This window comes from Staurois parvus, unplaced genomic scaffold (genome assembly GCF_062004578.1).
Source record: "Staurois parvus isolate SC_StPar_1 unplaced genomic scaffold, SC_StPar_1.0 ptg000361l, whole genome shotgun sequence".
NCBI lineage: Eukaryota > Metazoa > Chordata > Amphibia > Anura > Ranidae > Staurois > Staurois parvus.
Window position 1 is genome coordinate 2341237 of NW_028318157.1, and position 27928 is coordinate 2369164.

Here is a 27928-nt window from a genome sequence, read left to right on the forward strand (position 1 = left end):
AGACTACTTTTTATGAAAAAAAACCCCTTTATAACCACTTTAAAGTATGCATTAATTAATACAGAGCTGCAATAATTAGAAGAATGTAAGTATGGAGTGAGGGATACTTTGTTCTGTGCAGAATGTAACTTGATTGCATTCAGACTTCCTGACTTTTCATGTCCCTGGAGTTAGACTTTAGCATGGAACACCTCTAACTGTAATTTTGTATGTGAATAGGCCTGTTTTGTATTGTATTTTATGAGTACATACTTTTTTTTCACTACTTCCATGGGACGTTGCACTAGGTACTCTTTTACTCTTCATACAGTATATTTCCATGAAAAATTAATGCAAGTAGCATTCTATGACACCAGTGTTTTTAACTGTCTAGGAGTTCAAAAGGATAACTGTACTTTTGAAAGATCAATTTACTTATCTTTAACCACAAGCCTACAGGGCACTTATACCCCCTTCCTGCCCAGGCTAATTTCCAGCTTTCAACACAGTCACACTTTGAATGACAATTGCGCGGTCATGCAACACTGTACCCATATGAATTTTTTATAATTTTTTTGTGACAGATAGAGCTTTATTTTGGTGGTGTTTAATCACCTCTGTTTTTTTTTATTTTTTCTTAAACAAAAAACCACAGAAAATTTTGAAAAGTTTTTTTCTTAGTTTTTGTTATAGAATTTTGTAAATAAGTGTTTTTTCTCCTTCACTGATGTGCGCTAATGAGGCTGCAGTGATGGGCACTGATAGGCTGCACTGATGGACACTGATAGGTGGCACTGATGAGGAGGCACTGGTAGGCGGCACTGATGGGCATTGACAGGCATCACTGATGGGCACTGAAAGGCAGCACTCATATATGGCACTGATAGGCAGCGCTAACTGGCACTGTAAGGTGGCACTGACTGGCACTGTTAGGTGGCACTGATAGGCGGCACTGATGCACACTGATAGGTGGCACTGACTAGCACTGATAGGTGGCACTGATTGGCAGCACTGATAGGTAGCACTGATGGGTGACACTGAAAGGCAGCTCAGATGGGCACTGATATGTGGCATTGATGTGCACTGGTAGGCACTGATATGTGACATTGATGTGGCACTGATGGGCACTGGCAGGTGGCATGGATGAGCACTGACAGCTGGCACTGATGGACACTGACAGGTGGCACTGCTGGGGCTACACTGATCATCAGGGCACATTGATCATCAGTGCCCTGATGATCAGAGCACATGTCCCCTCTGAGGGATGCCGATTACCGGCTCTGCTCTCCTCTTGAGCTGTCAGCGTGACAGCTCGTGAGGAGAGAAATGCCGATAACCGGCATTGCCCTATTTACATGAGATCAGCTATGATTGGACACAGCTGATCACTTGACCGAGCCGACATCTGCGGCTCTTTCGGTTGATCGGTGATCCACTGTGTCCGAGAGAACTGCCTTGCGCCCATCATTACACTATATGGCGGGCGGGAGGCTGTTAAAGTAATTCTAAAGGTTGTAATTAAAAAAAAAAAAAAAAAAAAATTCTACTTACCTACTCTGTGCAATGGTTTTGCACTAAGCAGCCCCTATCTGCTTCATATTGGGTCCCCTGCCGGAGGTCTTGGCTCCCTCCCCCTGCTGAGTGCCCCCAGTAGCAAGCCTCTTTTTGTGAATATCCAGCCCCATTGAACATTTGCTTCATTCATCACATATTTATTCTACTAGGGAGCTGATTGCTGAGCTGGGCATTTGTTTTACATCACTTTATACTCTTTTTGTTGATTTTCACACTTTCTGCTTTAGGTGTTTATTACAGCTCGGCCAGGTGTTTACTGCCATTGTGATTGTGTTTTATTTCTGATATACGTTTCACATATTTAACTGTTTTTGTTGTTTTTTTACACTTTATTCTTCAGTTCAGCTAGATGTTTATTATAGGCTGGCCAGGTGGTTATTTTTTTATATATATATTTCACATATCATTTGGATTTAGTGGCTCAGTCAGTTTTTGTTTTTTTATTTACTATTGACCTCCTTTCACAGAGTTGTTCTATTTCGCATTGGGTTTGATGCTTAGGAGGGTGTTTATTATTCATGTATTTTCTTGGGTCGCTAGGGGGCAGTGCAGCACTATTCTTGGGGAGTTTTATTGATGTGGGAACACATTTAGGTGTTTGCAGCAGCTTATCATTTATTTGTGGCAGCACATGAGTATTATATCTATATTTCTGATAAAATTATATCGCTTGCTATCACAGTGAGCTCTGTCTGAAAATTCTATTGAACTGGTTATCAGGCTCATCCTTTGACTTCAGTAATCTTCATGTCACATTTAGATCCCCTTATCCCTATTTTTGTGTTGGTGATTCAAGCATTTAAGCCAAGACCAGAATGGCAGCCAGGAAATCAACAATTTCAAAACAATAAGTCAACAGTTACAGCCAACATATAGTTTTTGGCACAAGTTTCAGATAAAAACGTGGCCAGTTTTTTTTGCAAATCATGCTTTCTTAAATTGTGTCAGACTAATAATTGGTGTGTTTCAGAAGTGTTGAATCCATTTAATTAATGTGTAATTGATGATAACTGCTCAGTGTAATAAAATGTAAAATGTTACTAAACCCACAACAGTAAAATCAATCTGCATATGCAGTAAAGCATGCTTGTTATACTCACTGTGGAACTTAAGTGGTTAATCCTCTGCATTGTGAAAAAAGGATGTTTGATCCTGTCTACTCTGATCCTCACCTTTTTCTACTGTTCCTGACTCATCTCCTGATAGAACAAGCAAGCTGCACATGCTCAGTTTGTTGTGTATTGTTTTTTCTTTTTCTTGGGAGAGTGCATGTGATCAGCACAGGGCCAATCAGCACTATCAAGACAGAGGGTCAGGAGTCCTGCAATCTCATAGGACAGTGAGAGGAGAATTAAAACTTCTCCTACAAGCTTTAACCAGTGCACTGCTGGACACTGATAGATGTCACAAGCCTTCTCTAACTGGTGATGAGAAAAGGTATTTAGAAGTTTTATATTTAATAAACCAATTGCATTTCCATGCTCTGTGTACTGTGATAGACTAGATATAATGAATGCAGGGTTCTAGGTTTAGTAACACTTTAAGAAATACTAAGGGCCCTTTCACATGGATCAGTTTTTAATTTCAATACGTTTTTATTGAAGATTTTCAAGTTAACCAGTATAAAAAGAAAGTCATATGAGACATGTTCCTCACAATGCCATTGTTACATCAACAAAAGTTGAAGATATAAGCAATAAAATCCTAAGGTATACAAAGGATAAATATGCAAAGGTAATATACAAACCATCAGAAATAAAAAATGGCAAATATAAAATTAGCAACTGTAAGGCAAAAAAGGTCTCACTCCTTCATCAAGAGAAGTTATAGGGCATCTCCAGCAGACCTTGCATTCCAGAACTAAAGTTTTGAGTCATAAAAGAGATCATCCATGATATTGATATCCAATGTAGGGAAGAGAAAAATAATCAGAAATCCAACCAGATTCCCACCCCTCCTGCACCTCAGGCTCCGTTCATGATGGTGATACCTGTAAATAGCGAAGCAATGGATCCCAACCCCTTTTGAACCTGGATTGTGTGTCCTGAAGCAGGCTTACCATTTTTTAATTGGTATTCATTTTCATTGATAATTTATGGGAGCTTCTGCTTCATGACAGCTATAACAGGATTTCCAGGTATTTTCTATGGATATTTTGGCTGCCAAAGACATGTAAAAGAGCAAGGTTTGGGTATGTTTGGAAACATTGGGAACAGGTTAATTCAAAAGTGCAACCTGTGCCTTTTTGGAATAGTTAATCATAGCAGAAAAATAGTGCATGCACCCTTGTCCAAAACCTTCAAACCTTGGGACAGGTCCACCATGTATGAAACGTGGAGCCCTCCTGACCACAACCTCTAAAACACCCAGAGTTGGCTCCCTAATGCATCTAAGACAACTTGGCTGGGACCAAATACCATTGGGACATAACCTTATAGTTGGCCTCAATAAGTACATTTAAATGAAATTGCCATAGTGTTCCAGACCTCCTCGGTAATATCCATTTCCAAGTCTCTCTCCCAGGCCAACCTACAGGAAAGCTTAGTGGGGAAAGTAGTAAACAATTTGTATAAGACTGATATACCACCTCTCTGGGCCACTCCTCAAAGGCATCCATTTTCAAAGGCAGTCCGTGTAGTAATGTCATCTGTCTGCCTCTACACGCATGAAAAATGCATCGTTTCAATTCTTTTGGAACGCTTCACACCAATCAGTTATGTTTCAGTTGTGTTTTCAGTTGCTTCCACACTGCTCCCTTACGAAAATGCATAATGCATCCCCTTAAATCCTATGGAACTCTTCACACCAGTCAGTTGTTTTTTTAAAAGTCCTGCTTGCTGCATTTTTGGTGTGTGTTTGGTGCATGTTAGCCCCTCTCTTACTGATTTTCAGTTTTTCAGTTAAAACAAAGCTGAAAAATATGCATTTTTGCAATGGAGCAGTGTAAAAGCAGCCAAAAACGCAACTGAAATGCACTTGAGCAGTGTGAAGAGCTCCATACAATTTAAAAGGATACATTATTTTCTGCTTTTTTTTTTAACTGAAAGACTGATCATAAACTGATCAGTGTGAAAGGGCCCTAAAATGACTAATCTGAGTAGTAAAGCATGTTGGAGACAGCTGTTATTTCTACTGTATCTTTTTTTTTACATTTGCAGAAATTCCACATACTGCATGAAGGTGTCTATGTCCTTGACTGTGGCAGAACAAGAGGTGGGACTTTGTTACAACAGCAGAATACGGTATGTGGAGAAGGCAGAAGTCACAAAAACGAAAGTGATCTCATGCCCTGATATCGATGACTACAAAACACCAAATGCAAGCACAGATGTTGCATGGTATAAGGTAAGTACAGATTATATAGCAATAATTTACCTATGAATGCTTAAAGTAGAACTATAGTCAAAACTTTTTTTTACATTTTGGATAGAGTAAGGGAGGATTATAACCCTTCGCATGGGGGGGACATTTCCTTGTCCCATAGCTAAAACAGGAAGTTTGAGATAATCCCCGCAAATTAGGAGAGTTCCTTGGGGATTTCAGGTCTTCAGAACTAGTGACCCTATTGGAAAATTTCCTCTTTATTACTTTTCTGGGGACAGCCCAAAATATGGAGTTTTCTTTACCTTCACTTTTAATAATTATAAACAGGACAATTAGAGTGGGTGAATCTCCCTAACGGGCAAAAACCACAATAAAGACCTAATAGGTGTTCTAATCCATATACTTATCAATCAGCACAAAAATAACCATATAAATCCCACTCTTAAAGAAAAGTCACTCACTTCCACCCTCGAAAGTTAATCTATATATAAACACCTTTTCTTATACAAATACTAAATCAAACACCCATACAAATAATGCCCCCAATGTCCTAAATCACCATATGTATTTCCATATAATAAAGTCTTTTTTTCTTCTCTCAAAATGAATCTCTCTCTCAATTCTTGAAGTTTCCAATGATCATATACCTCGAAAAAACAAAACTCAAGATAGTGTCATACCCTTTATAAAATAAATATGTGCCACTCACTGTGAATCATGCAAAAATTACATAACTAGTGCAAAAAAAAAAAAAAATTAAAATAAAATATATATATTATATAAATCCTCCAAACGTGAAATCACTCCAATTGTGTCGACTGCAACAAATCAGTGACTCACTCAAATAATGTGTATAGCTACACTATATACAAAACAGTGATCACCTTAGACCCACAAAATCACAATATAACACTCAAACTCGCGTAGCAGTGAATAATTACCCTGTAAGTATATCAGAAGGGCATATCATAAGCTAAGATGACATCTTTCTCCAGGATCCAACTCAGTCCTTAGATTTCTCCTCCATTTCCCTCATAAATAAATCTGCAATTAGATATGGTGGATAAAATATAATACTTATTTATTCAGCAACTTACATTCAAAATTGGAGAAAACAGCCCCTCATGACAGAGACAATTCCACTATGTGTTTGTGAAGCAAGGGAACAAACACATGTTCCCACTTCCAAAATGGCCACGATCGCACTTCCGGTGGACGTCGATGCGTCAGCGTCATGTGTTCTGACGCATTTCGTCACTTCCTTGACTTTTTCTTAAGGGGTAAAGACGTCTACACATCGGTTCCTTAAATACTGCCTTACATAAATGGAAAGAGCTTCTAACCGCCACCTTAGAAGATGGAAAACGGCCCAAACTTATCCACATCTTAATGCTCATCACAAATCATTACAATACAATCAACACACAATATTATAACCACAAATCCCTACCCGATCCTATTATATAATCTTAAAACTCCTTACATTAATACATATATCGCCCAACTTATCTCCTTCACATACACAATATGTGATAGATAAAATAATTAATAAAAATAAATATAAAAACAATTATTAAAAACACATATAAAAATAATAATAAATATATGCCCCAATATTCACATCTCTAAATCTCAATAACCAACCTAATACATCCAATATATCTAAAACATATAAAATATACCATATATCTATATCAGACCTAGTTATCCACCTAAAGCTCCCTCTACTGGCTAATCCAAAAATAGCTCCCTCTTTATCCTCCCTAGCGGTATTCCCGAGTGTAGCTCGGGGTAAAGTTTCAGTACCAAAAGCAGTAACCCCCGAGCTACACTCGGGCTTACCATGCAGAGTTGCATAGGGAGTCCTTGCAGCGCTTACCTTGTCCTTCGCTCCCGCGATGCGTCCCCTGCAGTGTCCCCGGCCATCTCCTCCGGCCGATGCCGGCATCCGGCTTCCATGTTCCGGTCCCTGTGACGTCGGGACGGCAAATTTTAAATTTTTTAAAAAATTTCATTTTTTTTAAAATGATTATTAAATAGTAAAACATTGCTGTTTCAAAACATTTCACATACATTTTGTCCCTACTGCTTTGTCCTGTGCCCTGCCTGCATTTTGACTGTTCTTTCTGCCTGGGAACTTAGAAAAGTCCATGGCGTCCAAAAAGCGTCCCTTTATTTCAAAAGCGGTTTTAGACCAGCTAGAGAACAGCGATAGTAAATCAGAACCACTTGCAGAATTGAGTGATGATTTGTGGGGAAATTCGTCATCAGACACTGAAAACGATTCAGTGATTTGCGAACTTGGCGCTATATTTCAAATTTCTGTGTTTTTGGTTTGATTATATTATTTAATTAAATTTATTATTATATTATTATTTTTTATGATTATTTATTAAATTATAATTTAAGATTTTGCGTTTCAAGTTTTATCATATCCGGAATGTTTACTAGACTCTTGTTTGGACAGATTTCAGTGAGTTATTCCTAAATTACAGGCCTACAATAAAAAAAAAATACATATTTCCATGCAAAAAAATGGTACCGCTTTCAGCACCAAAAATCTGAAATAATCATACCGCTAGGGAGGTTAAACACATATTTTATATCATATAACCTCACACTTCCTCTACTAACTATACCAAATATTACTCCATATTCAAACACATATCCTTTAATATAACCCCACTTTCTTATTCCTTTCTTATTACTACCCCTTTTTTTTAATTAAATCAGAATAACTTATGAACAAATTTTATATAAAGGAAAACCAACTTGTTAATTAGAAAATTTTCCCAATATTAAAAATAATTACTTAAAACCAATCTATTTCATTCTATTTTATAAATTGATTTAATTCCATTACTATATTTTTTTTTAAAAAACTTATATTAACTCAGCAAATACAGATCCCATTCCAATGGTTTTATGAATACTCTCCTAAAAAATATATAAATAAATATTAAAATATATTATATTAGAAATCCGAAATAAAGCAGTTCAAATCCATTTCTATATTCAAACCATTAGGCTTCAAGGTATTCAATCTAAAAATCCAATAAGTCTCATTCTGCGAAATACTTTTCACTCTGTTATTCCCCCTCCAGTGGATGTCTACCATATCTATACCACAAAATTTGATTCCCCTTGGGTCTGAGTTATGGTATTCTTTGAAGTGTCGTGAAACACTATGGTCTTTTTTACCTTTTATTATATTAGCCACATGTTCTTTTAATCAAGTACTCAAATTTCTTTTTGTTCTTCCCACATATTGAACCATATTGAAATTAGCACGGACATTCCATGACATAGGTAACATACTTAGTGTTACATGTAATACATTTTTTTATGATGAACTCTTCTCCAGTACTAACAGATCTAAAACTTGATATTTTTTTTCTCCTTCATTCCAGTCACTTTACATATTTTACATTTTTTACATGGATAAAACCCCTGTAGATCAAACATCTGTGCTTTCTTGGGAGGTGAGATGACACCCTTCACTAACAGGGCACGCAAATGATCACTTTTCCTATAGATAAACGGTGGTTGGGATGGTAAACCCGTACTTAGTACTTGGTCTTTTTTCAAAATCAGCCAATATCTTCTAAAAATACTTTCGACTTTCTTATATTGGCAGTTAAATTTCGAAATAAACGCAAATTCAGCTTTCTTTTTATCCTCCTTTATCTTAGTTTTAACCTTCACTTTCATTTCCCCCATATAATTTTTACTAACTTAAATCTCGTTTTCTCTAATTCTATTGGGTTATAACCCTTCATCATAAATCTCTGTTTGATCAATTCAGATTGGGAAATATAATCCTCTAATCTCGAGCAATTTCTCATTATTCTCATAAATTGTCCCATGGGAATTCCCCGAATCCATTGGGGGTGATGGCAGCTATTTGTAGGGATAAATCCATTCCTATCAGTTTCCTTAAAAAAGGTTTTAAAACATATTTTATCACATTTAAAAATATTTAAATCTAAAAAAATTGGCCGACTCTATATTAATATTACACGTAAACCCAAGACCGTACTAATTATCTTTAATAAAATCCAAAAACATCTTCAAATTATTTTCCGTTCCTTCCCAAATCAGCAGGATGTCATCTATATATCTTCTCCAAACTTTTAAACCTTCCCATTCTCTTCCAAAAATAACTTTATCTTCCCACTTAGCCAAAAAAAATTTCGCCAAACTCGGGGCAAATTTGGCGCCCATTGCTACACCTTTTCTTTGCTCATAAAATTCACCTTTATACCAAAAATAGTTTTTACTCATACTAAATTCCAGTAATTGTATGATAAATTTCCTCTGTTTTCTATGTAAATCTGAAAATTTCTTTAGACCCCATTTTATGGCCTCAATACCATCATAGTGCTTGATGCTTGTATAAAGGGAATTCACATCTATCGTCACAAAAAAAGTATTCTGTGAAACCTCAATTCCTTCCAATAAGTCTATCACATCTAGACTATCTTTTAAATATGACGGCATCTCTTTCAAAATCAGTTGTAAATAAAAATCTGCATATTCTCTAATCCTCGAGTGTATGGAGCCAATTCCGTTAGTCAAAACGTTTTTCTTCAGAACTACTGACCCCATTGGAAAATTTCCTCTTTATTACTTTTCTGGGGACATCCCAAATAAATGGAGTTTTCTTTACCTTCACTTTTAATGATAATTATAAACAATTAGAGTGGGTGAATCTCCCTAACAGGGGCAAAAACCACAATAATTACCTAATAGGTGTTCTAATCCATCTCCCCTCTATCCAAAACTAAAAAAAAGTTTTTCCTTTAGTTATGCTTTAAAGTGACACTAAACAATATCCTTATGCCCCAAAAATATTCCATACACCTTCACTACTTAGTGGACCTGTAATCAATTTTTATTAAATTGTTTCTTACTGTTTTTCTGCCTCCTTGTAATGTTGTCTGTGAGCTACAAAACTTTTGTTTTTCCCCTTGTTTCCTTATGCTTGGAACGAGCAGTGCACATTAGTTGCAGTCATGTGCAATGCTCTATGCGCACTGCAAATTCCAAAGTCCCTATTCCAACTAGAGAATGAGGAAGAGACACTGACTAGATTCCTACATACAGCAGGACCATGAATAACAAACATAGATACCCTCTAACAGGAAGTCTTTACCCCTTGCCAACCAGCAGTTGTACTTTTACTGCTGGTCAGCGGCTCTGTTGTTTCCCCACAATGTACCCATACATCACAGGGGAAAGTTCGGGTTTACAGGCGTTCGCACATGCCCCTGATGCTCATGCTGTGGTTGGTCATAGCATGAATTTGTCAGCAGGCTCACAGTCAAAGATTTTTGCTGTGAACCTGCTGATATCTATGGCCAGTCACAGCACAGAGATTAGTGTGTTAGTAAACACAGAACACAGATCTGGCTTGTTCTTCTCCCTGATCTGACTTAGCGTTCAGAGCTGAGATAAGGGAGAAAAGCCAGCTAGTATGTGAGTAAAATCAGCACACATACACTTGTTGGGCACACAGATAACCCATTGATTGCCCTTCTGACCACCCCTGTTACCCAGCCAGGGTCATTAGTACAGTGACAGTGTACAGCAATATCACTGTATTGGTGTCATTAGTGTTGTCAGATAGTGTCAGAGGCAGTTACTGCTCCTCCCAGCCAGTGTCAGTTAGTGTCAGTCCCTGATTGCTCACCACACTATGTGTGATCACTCCCATTACTAATATAGTATCTGTCAGGATCAGTATCCTGGTCATGGTCAGAACTATACTAATGTCCCCAATAGTATAGTGTCCCCAAAAACGCATTGGTAGCAGAATCATCCCTGATCACTGCCAGCACTTGCGTTAAGCCAACTCCACCCCCTCACCCCCATTTTTCATCAAGTGCAGTGTCAGTATATTTTTTCTGATCACTGCCACCTTTGATATATTGTTAGCAAAACCGCAGTGTTAGGGACAGAAGAAAAGAGACAGGAGGGTGGTTAGTGCAATAGCAGCTGGGCTGATGGAGATGGTAAGAGACACTGTAGTGGTCAATCCTGCAGAGTGATGGCGTTGTAGAACCGATCCAGCAGTGTTTGTGCAGGAAAGAGCCTAGTAACCAGCCTGGAACACACCGGCAGGATGTGGCATCACAGGAAGAGGCGGGCGGTCAGTGGGAAGGAAGAGCGCAGACATGGGACAGTCAGGCTATGCGCTCAGAGCCTCTAGCTCCTTCTTTTGGCCTGGTGGGCCTTGGGAGCTAGAGGCTCCAATCTTTGGTAGACCTTATTTTTTGCCACATGTTTTTTGAAAATGAGAAAAAAAAATTTACACAAAGTTGTCACTTTACTGAGTTATTTCTCACACACATCATGAGTATATGTGGCATTACCGATGAGGTTTGTGAGAAAAATCTCAGTAAAGTGAAAGCTTTGTGTAAAAAAACAATTTTTTCATTTTCCAAAAACTTGCGGCAAAAAAAAATAAGACTCAATATGCCTCTCAGCAAATACCTTCGGGTGTCTACTTTCCAAAAAATGGGTAATTTGGGGGTGTTTATACTGTCCTGACATTTTATGATCTCCTAAAATAGGTAGTCAGATAATCGAATGCATATTTAACGCCCCGTGAAAGCCTGAAGGTGCTAATTGGATTTAGGGCCTCTGTATGTGACTAGTCTGCCAAAAAGTCTCTCGCAATGTGGTATCCCCATACTCAGGAGAAACCGCAGAATGTGTTTTAGGGTGTATTTTTCTTTTCTTTTCTTTTTAAATTTTGGAAAAAAATAAAATCTTCCATGGACCCAACCTTCTCAGCAAATACCCTGGGGTGTCTACCTTTCAAAAAAGGGGTAATTTGGGAGGTGATTGTACTGTCCTGGTATTTCAAGAAATATGAAAGGCAGTCAGAAAGTCAGAGTTACATAAAAGCTGCATACATTCCAGTATATACTATGATTTTTAGATACTATAACTGTTACACAAACTAATATGGGGGTGTTTTTTTTTTACCAAAAGCAAGTATTAGAATAAATTTTGGCCTAAATTTATGAAGAAATGTGATTTTATTGGATATACTTTATAACAGAAAGTAGACAATATTGTTTTTTTTTTCTTCAAGGGTTTCTTATTTCATTTATATACTAAAAAGTAAAACACAACAGTGGTGATAAAATACCACCAAAAGAAAGCTCTATTTGTGTGAAAAAATGGTATAAATTTAATTTGGATACAGTGTTGCATGACCAAGAAATTGCCAGTTAAAGTAGCACAGTGCTGAATAGCAAAAAATGGCCTGCTCATGAAGGGACTAAAACCTTCAATAGGTCAAGTGGATAAAGTTACTCTTGCAATTACTCTTGCTATCATGTCTAAAATGTTGATAGAGACTTGAATCTGTGAAAACCTTGTATAACAATCATCTTTACCTTCAGAAGTGTGAGGTCTGTGAACTCTTCCCAGACACAATGACATCATCCCAGTTTTCTTAATTGCCTTTAAATATTATTATATTTTTGTTTGCTGTGATGGCATCAGGGATACAAATAGCAGTGAAAACCTAACATGAGTTTTATCTCTTTATGAATCTCTCCAAAAAATGTATTGAGGTAGGTGGGTGTTAACTTATTTTTACTTTGTTAGCAGAGGGGGGGGTTTCCATTTTTGCCTGTACAGAACATTAGACCAAATACTGTGACTGAAGTAGTCTTAAGCATTTAACTTGCAGGGATACTTGCAATTAAAAGCTGTACATGTTGTAACTGCAAACTCAGAAATACCAGGATTAATCTGGTGGACAGACTCAATTATAAATGCAGCCACAGCTGTTTTATTGATTGTCCACGTAAAGAACGCAGTTAGACACAGCTGCAGAGAGAATTCAACGTCTCTGTTGGAATTATCAGAGACGTTCTTGCATTTAGCATTAAGCACCACCATAGACGCCAAGGCAACAAATGAGGAAATCTGGCAGCTCCGTACTGTAAGATGTCTCTCTAGTGAAAGCTTTTTTAAACAGGAACTATCCAGGCACATTATGTGCAGTGTCCAGTGGATATAATTCCTGTCTTGTAATGGCATAGAATGTGTGATAACATTTATAAATGAGTGGCTGTGACACTAAGCTTCGGGACAATATTGTCATGTGCGTGACTCAGCCGTGGAAGTGTGAGTAAAAAAAAATTAGGAATCACCTGGGAGCTCTGTTTTCAGGTCTTGCCATTCATAGAACACACAATGGGTAATGAATGGTTCTTTAGTCCTTTCGTAAAGAGTGCATGAATCTGGCAGAGTGTCAGCTAGAGCATAATGCGCCATCTTAGAATTGTAGGTCTCAATCCAATTATACCTCCTGCTACTCCTGCAACTTTTATTTATGCTGATGTAGTGTGCTCTCCACTTTCCTGGGATATCGAAACACTTTTCTGAAGTTTTCTAGTGTCACTGTTGGGTAAGATATTGTCTTTGCTTAGCACAATATGCATCTTATACAGGGACATAAAGTAACAAAGTCACACTAATCGTATCGTTGCAAGGTACAGCACATAATGTAATGCATATAATACATTTGCTACCACTACTAGTGTAATCTTTTAACATAGCTAGGAAAAACAGGAAAGTCTGTACATGTTTAATGTTTATTTAGTGTATATCCACAGCACAAACTTTTTTCCATTTTGGATAGAGTATGGAAATGTTAAAGTGGTTCTAAAGCCAAAATGTTTTTTACTGTAAAGCACTCCCTGCTTTAACCACTTCAAGTCTGGACTCTTTATCCCCTTCCTGTCCATACCAATTTTCAGCTTTCAGTGCTATCACACTTTGAATGACAATTGCGCAGTCATGCAACACTGTACCCATATGAATTTTTTAGCATTTTTTTTGAGATAGATAAAACTTTATTTTGGTGGTATTTTTTCACCACTGGGATTTGTATATTTTTTTGGTGTATAAATGAAAAAGTCCAAACATTTTTTAAAAAAGTGGTTTTTTTTTAAATTTTGCAAATAATTAATCTTCATACGTCTTGGCCAAAATTTATTCAGTTATCTTTTTAGTAAAAAAAAGACTCCAAATTAGTTTACAACCAAAAATTATAATTCTTACAACTTTTTTTTTATTTTTATTTTTTTTATATTTGTTTTTTTATATTTTTTTTAACATACTGTCATCCTAGCGGTACAGTGTCACCATAGTGACACTGTACTACTTGTGGGGTGTGATGAAGTTTTTTTGTTTTTTTTTTACCCTGATTGCTTTTACACCCATAAAGGCTATAAAAGCAATAATTTCTCCTTCTATCTGGCTGCATTCTTGCAGCCATTGAGAAATGCTGTGCGAGCTGTGATTGGTCACAGCTTTTCACATGGTACAAGGCTGTTGTGAATAGCCTTGTACCATGTGACCTCTGTGATCTTTCACAGATTTCACACGCAGTAAGCAATGATGTCAGAAGTGACATCTTGCTTACTACTATTTATGTGATCATGGATTGGCCAGTCAGTGATCACAGGATCGGGACCTCACACAGAGGTCCCGTATAGCGATCGGTGTTCCGCTGTGTCCTCGGGACACAGCAGGCACTGGAACGTGGTGCTGCGCACTCCCAGGGAACGTGCACAAGCAGGGAAGCGGGGAGGACGTTTATAAACAGCCACCCGCTCTTGTCCAGCCATTTATATACATGGGCCAGATGGGAAGTGGTTAAGGTAAAAATATTTTACAGATTTTGGTCTTCCCCCACCTCCTTAAATACTTACCTGAGTCCTCAATTGATTCAGCTCTGTGCACAGCTGCATCTCCACTCTCCCCTCGCTTCCTCTTCCACTTCCATTGGCTCCTGCTGCTGTCAATAAAATGCTATGAGCAGGAAGTGGGGGTTGTGACTCCATAGACACACATAGTTCGGGAGCGAGCATGCACTGCTTGCCCCCATAGCAAGTGGCTTGCTATGGGGGGCATATCAAGAAGAAGAGGAGCCAAGATTGCCAGCCAGTGACTCCAGAAGAAGAGTACTCTGTGCAGAACTGTTACACAGAACAGGCGAGTATAACATATATATTATTTTAATTTATACAAATTTCCTTTAGTAACATTTTAAAGCAGAACTGCTTTTAAAAACTGAGAGCAGACAGACTCTTCATTCCAGAAGAGACATGCAATTTCTCTTTTGCAATAAAATAATTCTTCCTGCTCGTAGTCTTTTTTGGGACGACAGTAACCCCCTCTTAGACTGCTGTCATGGAAACAAGGGTTAATAAAATTTCTCCTCTATTCCTTCAATATCCTAAAATTCATACTACCCCTACTTTAAGGCTAGGTTCTGTGCGGGTGGTTCGGCTGCGGATCCGCATGAAAATCCGTGCAGCCGCACCACCCGCACAGAGGAATGCGGACCCGTGGGCGGGTGCCATTACTTCTAATGGCACCCTGCCTGCACAGGAAAACACAACCGAGGTTCCTGTGCAGGCTGCGTTTTCAGAAGAAGTGCAGGGACTTCTTCCCTGCGTCTGAATGGGCTCTCGTGCCCGTGCAAAACGCGGCCCGCACATATGTGAACAAGGGGTAATTCCTGGTGTCTATGGTGATCAACTGAATTAGGCTACTTTCACACTGAGGAGTTTATGAAGTGTTTTTGCATTAAAAAAGTGCCTGAAAAGCACAAGAAAAATGCTTCTCTATGCATGTGAATGTATATCTATGTATGTTTTCACATTGAGGCATTGCGCTTGCGCTGCAGTGTAAAAACTCCTGCTTGAAGCATCTTTGGAACATGTTTGGTCAGTTTAAAAAAACACCCCAGAAATGCTTCTTTCCATTGAAATCAATGAGAAATGCCTGAAAAGTGCCTGAAAAACACCTATGAGAAGCATTTTTGGAGCAGTTTTTAAGTCACGTGTCCTTTAAAAATGTTCAGAAAGTGCTGCAAAAGCGTGGTAAAAATGCCTATGCGTTTTTGCTGTGTTTTTGCGGCAGATCAGTGTGAAAGTAGCCTTAGAGAGTGAATCTAATTGGAAAGCAGACAGCAATAGAAACCAGTAGCTCTAACCCTTTTACTACACTATCCAAATCCAAAAAAAAGCCAAAAAAAAAGTTTTGCCTTGAGTTATATTTTAGGTTAATGAATTGGCTTGTGAAGGGTGTGGAAAGCCATAACTTTTGTAAACCATATGAATTGATTCTCGTATAAATGTTCATGCTCCGGAAATATCAGTTCTGCATAAAGAGAACTTTTCATAATATGCTGGTTGCTGGAGATGAAAGGCACAGTTGTGCATTACATGTCTGGTTACCCATTCGCAGAATTAAAAGCTATATTTTTGCCATTGAGTCTAGCTTTTCTACTTACCTTGGAAAATACATCTCTCCAGAATCTTATTTGAACCCTTTACATTTTTAAACTGTTCAATTATATTACTTATTTTCCCCTTTCTTACTTCAGGCCGACATGGTAAAAGAGTGTCCTATTCTGGGGTGCATTTTATTTCAAATCAGCTATATTTTTCTAAAAGTAGAGCTTACAGCAAAAGTACTGTCCTCGGTTTGGCATGCAATAGCAAGACATATGTGAGTTAGATGATGTGCCACTGCTTAGCCACTTTCTTTCCCATTTCAGTATACTTGCAGAGACTTTTACTTATGTGGTATAGCTACAATTTTTGCCTCAGTAGGCCTTCTTCAGTCTCACCTTTTATGTTATGCTACAACTCACTGTCAGAACCATTGACTATGTTTTAACATGCAGATTGATTTACATGGACATTACGTGATATCCAGTTATTGTTGTGCTATTGATAAAAAATACTAATAGAGTCATTAATACTTTAAATGTGCTCCTACCAATAATATTATTAAGTCAAAATGCATGAAACCCCAAACAATTAAGTCTTTTGATGACGAAATCCCGATCATGATGAACAGCTGTGTCCACAATGATCCTCCACGTGTGTTGTGAAATAGAGACTCTCGTGTCCACCTCCACAAATACCCTACCAAATAGTTAGACCCCACATTATAGGTGGTCTAACAGAGAATGAAGCTGAACATATCTTGCTTGTAACATCCTAGATGGAAAAGAGGTGTCCCAGATTTCGGTTTCTCTCCTGCTACTCCTGACGACTCCATACAGGCGTCAACACAGCTTCGGGCTGGGGAGAGATTGTGCTGGCATCACCCACACCTGTCTGGAACCGGCACCAGTGGAGATTATGACTTACATGCTCATTTGTCTGTGAAGTTTGTAAGTGGTTTTTTAATTTAGGTAAACAGAGTAAAAAAGTGAGCACTAATCAGTTCAGCAGCTGTACACTCAAGGCAACCAGTAAAACCTCAATAAATAATATCAAAGAAATAGCGCTTAAATCAATAGTCCTCAATTATTCCCGATCAGTGAATGTTCCTCAATACGGAATGTAAGAAATGCCCACTCACCGGAACCGCACTTGATACAGTGCAGTGTATGATTGTTATTCCGTGGTGTCAATGGAAGTGTACATCTGGTTCAGCCCTTGGAAGAGTATCCCTCTTTAGATCAGACAGGTCCAGGGTCACAGTAATTAAGGCTCCGACACACAGTTCCCCTTAAGGGATGTATGGGTGCTGCTTTTGCAGTAAATAGAAACCTCCCACTCTGGATGGAATCGGAGAAACACAGCTTCTGGAAAAAAGTACTCCCCATGCAGGGTCAAAGCAAAAAGGTGCCCATAGTGTGATAACGTTTGAATAAAGCGAATTTTATTTGAAAGGACAAAGGATGCATCCAATGAATAACAATAGGAACGGCAGATAGCAACAAAACACTAACCGTCCCTAGAAGGAAATGGCTGCCGGAGCTCCACGATGCTCCGACGGCGTGACGTCAACGGCGCGAGCAGGCTCCTCCTTACGCGTTATGTGCCACGCACATCGTCAGAGGGTGAGCCGGTAAGCACCATGACGTGGATACGATGTTTATATAGACAAAACAGCACATGCTCAGTGCGGCAGTGCCATTTTGTCGGAGGCCAAAAGTCTGCTGCCAGACATTAATCAATACTCCTTCAAAGGGCAGGCTAAACGTTCGTTCAGACGGGAGATATGACATATCTTATTATATAAAAACATAATTAAAAGGTGTAGTAATATCTGGAATGATGATTGTAACTACAATCATGCTAAGAAAAATGTGTGTGTATATATATATATATATATATATATATATATATATGTCACTTTTGAATCAATTTTAATAAGATCAAATTTAGGATAAAAATATATGGTTATAGAAACATGCTAAAATAATAATTATAACTAGAACTTTGATTAGGGAAATAGATATATATATATTAATTTTGAATTAGTTTTGGTATGATCAAATCCAGGATAAAACTATTTAGTTATAAGAGTATATAAATTCATATATATTAAGACACCTTGATTATAGAAATGAATTACATCGAAAAAATTGATCAAAAATTAAAAAATGTATTTTAATAAATAATTTATAAATTATCACACTATCTGGAGTATTCTCCTCTTTGACCGCGCACATAACGGATCATAATAAGGGAGGAAGAGAGGAGGAGAGATACCGAAGTCTGTGACACCTCTTTTCCTTCTAGGATGTTACGAGCAAGATATGTTCATCATCATGCTCTGTTAGACCACCTATAATGTGCGGTCTAACTATTCGGTAAAGAGCAAGAGTAAAGGTGTGTTTTTTGTGGTGGTGGGCATGAGAGTCTCTATTTAACTACACGTGGAGGATCATTGTGGACACAGCTGTTCATCATAATCTGGATTTTGTCATCAAAAGACTTTTAAATTGGTGTTTCATGCATTTAGACTTAATATTATTGGTAGGAACACATCTAAAGTATAAGTGACTCACAATTAGTATTTTTTATCAATAGCGCATCTGTAACTGGACATCACATATTGAGTATTTGTAGTGGTATATTTTGAGTGCAGCTATTGTTTCACATTAATTTTTTTATGATTCAAAATTTGTGTGGATTTTTTTGGCACTCACTGCAGTTACATAATTTTCACATGACATTGACTTTAGTTTTTTGTTTTATTTAGACCAAGGGCTTGTCTTTTTTTTTTTGTAAATATAATTTTCAAAATTAGCCACAATAATATACTGACTAAATCACAAAGAGAAGCACTGCACATTGCTCTCTTTTATACATACTTCTTAGAATACTTTCAGCATTTTTTCAGTTGTCTAAGTTAAGTTACCTGTGGAAAAATGAGCCACTTGCGAAACCAAGGATGTCCCTGTATGTTCTTGAGTGGCAGTGGCATGGCCACCATTCTTCTGTCCACCAGGAAGCCTGGGCCTGAAGCCAGCTGATCGAGGGTTGGTATATCCCCAATCATCTCTATGGTCTACGAAACCAGAAATGACAAGTATTTTATTGTTTCCAGTTTCTGTCTAATGTAAACATCATATCAAATTGACCTTGAAAGCATCAGATCAAACTGATCTGATGCTTTCTTTGAAGGTAAGAGGAGAGATCTGAGGTCTAATAAACCCCATATCTCTCTGTAAAGCGTATCTACTCATGCTAACATAAGGGATGTTGTTCACCCCTTGTAATAGCAATCAAGTTGAGTAAACAATTTAAGAAACCGTGTAAATGTAAAAACAAATCTAATAAAAAAATTAGAGTGCCCTGGTCCCCCTGTGCTTGTGTGCAAAGGAGAATGAATACGTAGCTCACGCATGCATATGTTAATGGTGTTAGCACCACACCTCTGAGGTATCGCCACAAAGGTTATAGCAAGATCAATAATTCTAGCACCAGACTTACTATGTAACTCTAAAGTAGTAACCTGTAAAGGCTTTTAAAGTGTCACTTATGGAGATTTGTAGGTACAATATTATGTATAATTTGTTGCCATTCCATGAGTGTGCAAAATTTAAAGCATGACATGTTAGGTATTTATTTACTCTGCGTAACACCATCTTATATATTTTACAAAAAATTGGGGATTATATTTTGTTTTTGTGCATCAAAATCCATTAAAGTGTATTTTTTCCCAAAAAAATTTTATTTGGAAAACCACTGTGCAAATAGCGTGTGACATAAAAATTCTGACACCCACCATTTTATTCTCTAGGGTCTCCGCTTAAAAAAATATATAATGTTTGGGGGTTCTAAGTAATTTTCTAAAAAAAAAAATGAAATTTTCTTACATTTATGTAAGAGGTGTAAGGATAGGCTTGGGAAGCAATAGGTTAAAAGTCAGCAGCTACAAAAACTATAGCTGCTGACTTTAACCACTTGCCAACCACAGATAGCCGAATGACAGCTACACTGTGGCCGGCCAGTTCTCGGAGGGCGTCATATGACGTCCTCCCAGAACGCGCTCTGATGATCAGTGCCCTGATGATCAGTGCCCAGCAGTGCCACCCACCAGCTCTGCCCACCTGTGCCTAGCAGTGCCACCTACCTGTGCCCACCAGTGCCACCTACCTGTGCCCACCAGTGCCACTCACCTGTGCCCACCAGTGCCACTCACCTGTGCCCACCCACCTGTGCCCACCAGTGCCACCCATCTGTGCCCATCAGTGCTGATAGTCAGTGCCACCAGTCAGTGCCCAGTGGTTGTGCCAGTCAGTGCCCAAAAGTTGCACTAGTCAATGTCTAGCAGTGCCGCCAGTCAGTGCCCAGCAGTGATGCCAGTCAGTGCCACCTATCAGTGCAGCCTATCCATGACACCTCATTAGTGCTGTCTATCAGTGCCGCCTATCCGTGCCACCTCAGTGCTGCCTATCAGTGCCACCCATCAGTGCTGCCTATCAGTGCCCATCAGTGCCACCTTTTAGTGCTGATCAGTGCTGCCTCATCAACGCACATCAGTGAAGGAAAAAAATTACCTGTTTGAAAAATTTTATAATAGAAACAAACTTTTTTTCTAATTTTTTGCTTGCTCTTTTTTTGTTTATAGCGCAAAAAGTAAAGTGCCCAGTGGCGATTAAATACCACCAAAAGAAAGCTCTATTTGTGAGAAAAAAAATGATAAAAATTTCATATGGGTACAATCTTGCATGACCGCGCAATTGTCATTCAGAGTGCGACAGCGCTGAAAGCTGAAAATTGGCCTGGTAAAGAAGGGGGTATAAGTGCCCGGTAGGCAAGTGGTTAATCTTCTAATAAACTGATACCTGTCCCAGGATTCAGCGCTGTCCTTACTGGGTGGTTTCTTCACTGGTCTTCGGTCCCTGATGCCGGCATATTAACTGTGGGCAGCCAGCTGTGACTTCTTGCGGCTTCACAGCTGGTGGCTCAATGCGCATGTGCAAGCTTTCTGAATGCTCCCACAGCCTTCTGGGACCTGTGATGTGTCACAGAAGGATGTGGTCATTGAGGGTAGGGGAGGAGAACTTTTGGCCATCTGCGCCAGAGTGGGAGAGGGTACCTGTCAAAACCAGGTTCCCATTCACCAACCCCCTACCCCACAAAAAAATAATATGCCAAATGCAAAAAAAGAGGTGAGGAGGAGAAGGAAGAGCAGAACTTTTCCTTTTGGGTGAGGTTCCACTTTAACCCAGTGTTAAAGTTTACCAGTCCTTAAATTTAGTGGCTAAATTAGTTTTCTTCTTCCCTTTATTTTCACCTGATGAGTTTGCCAGTAACATACTACCTGCCCTAGGGTGACAACACTCTCACACATAATACTTCATGGAGAAACAGTCCCATGAGACTACAGAATGCCCCCATCTTATTTTCTTCGTAGCATAGTGAGGATGTGTTATAGTCTATAGAGTGAACTTGGAACAATGCTAACTGATAAGAATGTTGCACAGTCAGAGAGCACACAAAATTTCTGGTAGGATCAGCAAGCTTTATTTTTTTGACTTATTGAACAAATACAACAACATGCATAACTCAAAATACAACTTTTTGGCTCTGAAGAAAAGGGCCTGACAGTTGAAACACATTAGCCATTTATGGATGTTTAGAGGTCTTCCCATGCCATCAGTCAAGTATGGTGGATTTGGAAGCTGTCTCATCTGTATCTTTAGATATGATTGTGCATAACACATGCTTGTGAGTACTGTAGCAGTTCTGGGCACTCTCACAGTGAGAATCAAGGTTATACCCCAGGATTCTCAACCATACAGGTTGAGGGGCTCCAGAGGGTTTACTTAATGCAGAGGGAACTGGCTTTTCAGTTTCCTCATTTTTTTGTAAAGTCCGTTTTGGGATCTGTAGCCTGGAGATTTCAAAGTGATCTGGAAGGGATGAAATCTCCAATCATGCGTCCATGTTTTATGAACCCTTAGCACACTAATTGTACAGGTGTGTGTAGGGATTTAAATAACCTGACTAAGGTTCTGGGCTCAACCCCGAAAGACAGATCGTTGCCCAGGAGTCAGGAGACCTTCACCTAGGAGAGGTGGGAGCCAGAGCAACAAGTGGCTGCTAGCTGTGTGCACAAAAAGCCATTTAGGAAGGAGACGGCTGTGAGCCTGAATTGGAAGGCCAGAGTGGCATAGGTGTGTGCACAAGCCAGGAGGCTAAATATCTGTTTTTATTTTGAAGAGTGAAATGCTGAAAACCCTTGTGAGGGAAATTTCTGGAACTTTTTTTTAAATAAAATTGGGCTAAAATGGCCCTGAAAAAGAAGAAAGCGAGTGGCTGTGTGCTCTAAAAACTCTATGCTTGATGCTAGTTCTCATAGTACCCACTTGTTTTTTACTTACAAAACTAATAAAAATTGAGTTATGGCAATGCACTAGGTTGGTGCACCCTCTCTTTTGTTGTGTTTTTGTTTTTATAAACTTTCACCCAAGTGTGTCCCTTTTGTAGATCTGGCCAGTACAGTACCTCTAAATTAGTGTTCAGAGCGCTAAATTCTCCTGAAATTGCATATTTTAGTTCTAGCAGCACTGAATTATGAATGAATAGAAAATTTAATAATAGTCTCCAGGTGCTGTTGTTCACTAGAAGTTATTTTCTTGAGCTAACACCCTCTGCTATGTGTATGACGTAAGACTTGCCTCAACAAAATGCAGCTTTAGGTCTAGACACATTAGCGCAGTAGGGACACGCTCTCCTAATGTGCACAACCATGGTGTGAGCACATAAGACACTTTCAGAATCTTCTGGAATTTGCAAAGACTTCCTTACTGAGAACATAATTCAAGTGATTCAGCTCCTGGCTCACCACTGCAGTTATAAGCACTATTATTATTGCTAGTAATTTACGTCTTATAAAGTTTAGTTAGTATTTTACTGGATTTATTTTTTCTCTTATCTTCCTTCCTGAAAAGACAATTCACTGTGACATTTAAAAGTCCTTTTCAAACCAGTTTTCCCATATAATTAAACATAATGCTTTGTTTTGTTTTAAGACTTTCTCTTGTCTATTATTATAAAATAATTCTGCAATGTAAAATAACAAAGGGTATGTATGTTTCATTGTTTTCTGGACTCACTAGTTTGTGATGCTAAGAAGCTGCTCATGCATTTAACTGCACTGAATCTTCTGTCTTAATTGTGCTTTCTTTGCAGGAATGTAAGCCAAAGAAATGGAGAAGCTTGATTATACAAAAAGGAAACAGCCTTCTGATGCAAGATGTTCAAAAAGAAGATTTGGGGAATTATACCTGTGAAGTTAAGTTCGAAGGCAGACTGATCAGGCGAACTGTTCAATTAAAGGTAACAGGTAAGAGTTGGAACTAATGTATTCTATAATGTATATACTGGCGATGTGTGAGACGGAGTCTGACATATATTTAAATGTTCCTTGTTTGACACATTTATTGCTTATTTAAGCAATGATGATGTAATCCATAGCAGCCATTAAGATTTTCAAAGTATGGCAGTCATATTAGTTAAAAAAACAACGCTGGTTGCCTTTATTTGAAATGCTGCACTTTGCTTCTGTAATTTGTTTTTTTAAATAAGTCTGCTTTAGTGCATTTAAAGCTAACCTATGATTTTAGCAAGCAAATCCAATTAATACACATTTGCCTGAGAAGGATATTTGGTGTGTCAGATTTCAAATGCTTGCTCTGCCGTATTTTCATGATGGTCCTTGATAAATAGATTTGTAGATTATCCCTCTAGTGTCCAGTTGTACATTTAACTGAATCCTTGCTGAAAAGTCAGTTTTTAAAAAATTGATGCAACTTAGTAATTTGTTTCCAGGCATCACATATATTGCCTGGGGATTGAACTTTTGTACAGTTGACATAAGATTTCACATTAGGACAATTATTGCAGTTCAGCATACCTTTTCTGAACTTAAACCCAAAAACAAAAAATTTAAATATAGCAGCTTACCAGTGCTTACATGTGGTTGTTGCATTTGTTTTCATTTTCTCCATTACTTTCACCTGGTCAGTGAGTCAGTAATTTCTGAACATCCTTCAACAGACCAAGCTGACCAGAAAAAGTGGCAGAGGGTTGAAACAAAACATTTACCACTGGCAGGGGTGCTTACAATTGTCAGTTTTTATTAATTTATGTAAATTCTTTATAGCAAAAAAAAAGTGTAAAAAGTGATTCCCTAACCTGAGATCAAAAAACATAGGTGGCTTGGATAAAAGTTCCAGTTAACTTTGATTGTTCTCTCATGATGATGTAACTAAGCCACATAGCAGTAGGCTGGTTATCCTGATAACTAGACCTCCAAATTCCATGGGGAGTCCACACCTTGCTCCCATTTTCTTTCTTTCTTTTTTCTAAGCTCTGATTTCCTCCTTTTTAGGACACCCGTAACTACTTCATGAGAACCTAGATTTTATTAAACCTCTCACAATTAAAGGATATGTTCATCTTTCATAACATGTTCTGTGAATGAGAAACTATAAGCCCCGATAGCCTTAGCTGTATGGGCAAACAGATATACTGATGGGTCTGCAGGAGACCTGCATGTCACCAGTGATCTGCTGATCGCTAGTGCAATGGTTTTCACAGGCTCCTGCAGCAAAACATACTAATAGATAAAAAAATGCACGCAAAAAATGTGCATTTATAATTTTTGGTATAAAGGCAAACGTATCATTTAACCTCCCTGCCGGTCTGATTATGTCAATATTTTTGAATATCAAAGCGGTACATTGTTTTGCATGAAAATGTGTTGTTTTTTATTGTAGGCCTGTAATTCTTAGGAATACCTCACTTAAATCTGTCTAGTAAACATCCCTGGTATGATAAAGTTTGACACATGAAATCATACATTATAATAAATAATTATAAAAAATAATATAATCATAAATTTAATTCAATAATGTAATCAAACCAAAAACAACTTTTGACCTAATGGGACACTTTTTGGATGCCATAGATGTTCTCAAGTTTTCAAGTAGAAAGAACGGTAAAAGTGCAGGCAGGGCACTGGACAAAGCACTAGGGACAAAACTGAGGTGAAATGGTTTGATACAGTAATGTAATCCTAACAGATTACAATGTATTGTGTGTATGTCACACGGAAGAGGGATGCCGGCACCGGCAGGAGGACACAGTGGGAGAACATCAGGGGATCGCAGGGACAAGGTAAGTACACTACAGTGTAATCCCGAGTGTGGCTTGGAGTTACCGCTTTTGGTGCTAAAAATTAACCCCAAGCCACACTCGGTTAATTTTCCAGAAGTGAATATGTAGAGATGCCACTTAAGAAGCTTAAATTGGAACTAAACTTAAAAAACTTGAAAAAAAAGAGCCAGGGTCTTAATGCAGAAGAGATGTGCAATGTCTTTTCTGAAATAAAATACACTTACCTGCCTTTTCACAATCCCCTGTGGAATATACACTGAGCTGCGCATGCACAAGCTCCCTTTACATTCCAGCACACTATCTGTGTATGACTGCACTCCTACCCTTTATTGGGAGTGGCGCCGCCCCATGCCAGCCAATCAAGACAGCCAAAAAATGCCACCTAGAAGAAGCTAGGGAGAAGATGCCAGTGCTAGCTAGAGACTTCACAGGGTTGGATAGTTGGAACTAAAGTAAGTATTTTTACCTTTAGTTTCTCTTTAAAGGCTACTAAGATTTTGGTACAAATAATAGTAACATATATGGGTACACTTTCTGCAAAAATGTGTGCTTTATTAGAGCCGAAGTGTACATTGGTTCATGGTAAATATTTACTGGTGACTGAAGACTAAATAACTGCATGTGGTTGGTAGCATCTTATGCTTTTTAAATATTCAATAAAATACATTTGAAGTTATTATTATTAGTATTATACAGTATTTATAAAGCGCCAATAGTTCGCTCAGCGCTGTATGTTACAAAGGGGGACAGAACATATGACAGAACAATACCAATACAATGCAAAACATGGGATTGAGGGCCCTGCTTTTTCGAGCTTACAATCTAGGAGGGAGGGGATGGTGGCACAGGAGGAGATAGCTGTGGGGGATGGAGTGGTAGGAAGAGTGGAGGAGGTTGGCAAGTTAGCAGGGGGTGGGGTAGGCTTCCCTGAAGAGATGGGTTTTCAAGGTGCACCTAAAGGAGAGGAGAGGAGAGTAGGTGATAATCTGATGGGTTGGGGCAGGGAGTTCCAGAGGATGGGTGACACCCTGGAGAAGTCCTGGAGGCGGGCATGGGAGGAGGAGACCAGGGAACTAGAGAGAAGGAGGTCTTGTGAGGAGCGGAGTGTGTGTGCTTGGCGGTACTTGGATATTAGGTCAGTGATGTAGTTCGGGGCAGTATGGTGGACAGCTTTGTACGTCAGTGTTAGGATTTTGAATTTGATCTGTTGCGCAATCAGAAGTCAGTGGAGGGATTGACAGAGGGGGGTGGCGGAGATGGAGCGGTTGGAAAGGTGAATGAGTCTGGCAGCCGTATTCAGGATCGACTGAAGCGGGGATACCCAGCGGCGAGGCAGGCCAGTGAGGAGGGAGTTGCAGTAGTCGAGTCGTGATGTGATGAGGGAGTGGATGAGCTGTTTAGTGGTTTCTGGAGTTAGGAACGCGCGTATTTTGGCAATGTTGCGGAGGTGGAGTCTGCACGAGTTTGTTAAAGATTGGACTTGGGGCCGGAAGGCTAAGTTGAAGGTTTTTGGTTTTTTTTGGAATACAGCACCATACATATTTGTTATGTTTAATGGTGTGCGTTCCATTATCTGTAGGCAGCTGCTTCTGGAAAGAAATCTTCCCCACAGTGCTTCCTTCATAGCCAACAGATGCTGCCCTGAGCGACTTTCTTCTGTCATTCTGAGGGTCGGCAGCAGCCACTGCTAACATAAATAGTTCTGCTGCTCACCAGCTCTCTTCTACCTCTCCACTATTTATATTGTTCATGTTACTTTTTACCCATTGCATCACATTTTGTAAATAGGTAGGGGAGATCCAGTCATTCAGCTGCCCCTCCTTCATTCACTGAATGCAATGCACTCAGTGGGAGTAGTAATATGAGCAATATGAACAGTGGAGGGATCAGAAGGGGTGGGTGAGCAGCGCATCTTTTTATACTTGTAGTAGCTTCCGTTTACTCCCACATCTTCAGAAGACAGTTGCTCAGGGCAGTACTTGGCGGCTATGAAGGAGGCACTGCAGCAAATATTTTTTAGCAGAAAATGGGAACCTGCAGATTTTGGGATACACGCCATTACACATAACAAACGTGTTTGATGCTGTCACCCCCCAAAAAAACCTAAACTTCAGCTTTAACCAGTTTGCATTTCATACCTGTTCACCCCCTATGGACCATAGCAATTTTTGCAATTCCGCTATAGACCTGTTTATTCAGCAATAACTTTGCATTACTGATCCCCCACTTACTGCTGTGGGGTATACACACTGGCAAATACATCACAACAGTGTCCTGTAGTGACTTAAGCTGGCCATATATGATGCAATTTTCTTTCTTGAAATCATGGGTTGCAGGAAAGAAAATTGCTCAATTCCCCCATCAGCACAATCAGGAATCCTTCCCGTGGAGCTGTTATGTTCTCCTGGCAGGGAGGCACAGGGAAGGGGGCAGGGTCCCGGGGGAAGCTGTCCTTGCCAGGAGAACAGAGTGATGGCAATAATCTCATGAAAAAAAGGACAGGCTGGGTGTACCAAAGTCATACAACAATAGAACTGGCTACAATCAGCCTGCCCATACTTGTAATACATAAA

General features: G+C 39.0%; 1 protein-coding gene across 1 annotated transcript in view; it reads left to right on the top strand.

The window, feature by feature from the left end:
* IL1RAPL2 (interleukin 1 receptor accessory protein like 2) overlaps positions 1 to 27928 on the top strand; it is a 1007763-nt gene that overhangs the window by 510389 nt on the left and 469446 nt on the right. Inside the window, exons 4-5 of the mRNA XM_089684924.1 lie at positions 4713 to 4899; positions 23367 to 23520. Coding sequence (XP_089541050.1) covers positions 4713 to 4899; positions 23367 to 23520 — 341 coding nt within the window. The remainder of the gene's footprint in view (positions 1 to 4712; positions 4900 to 23366; positions 23521 to 27928) is intronic.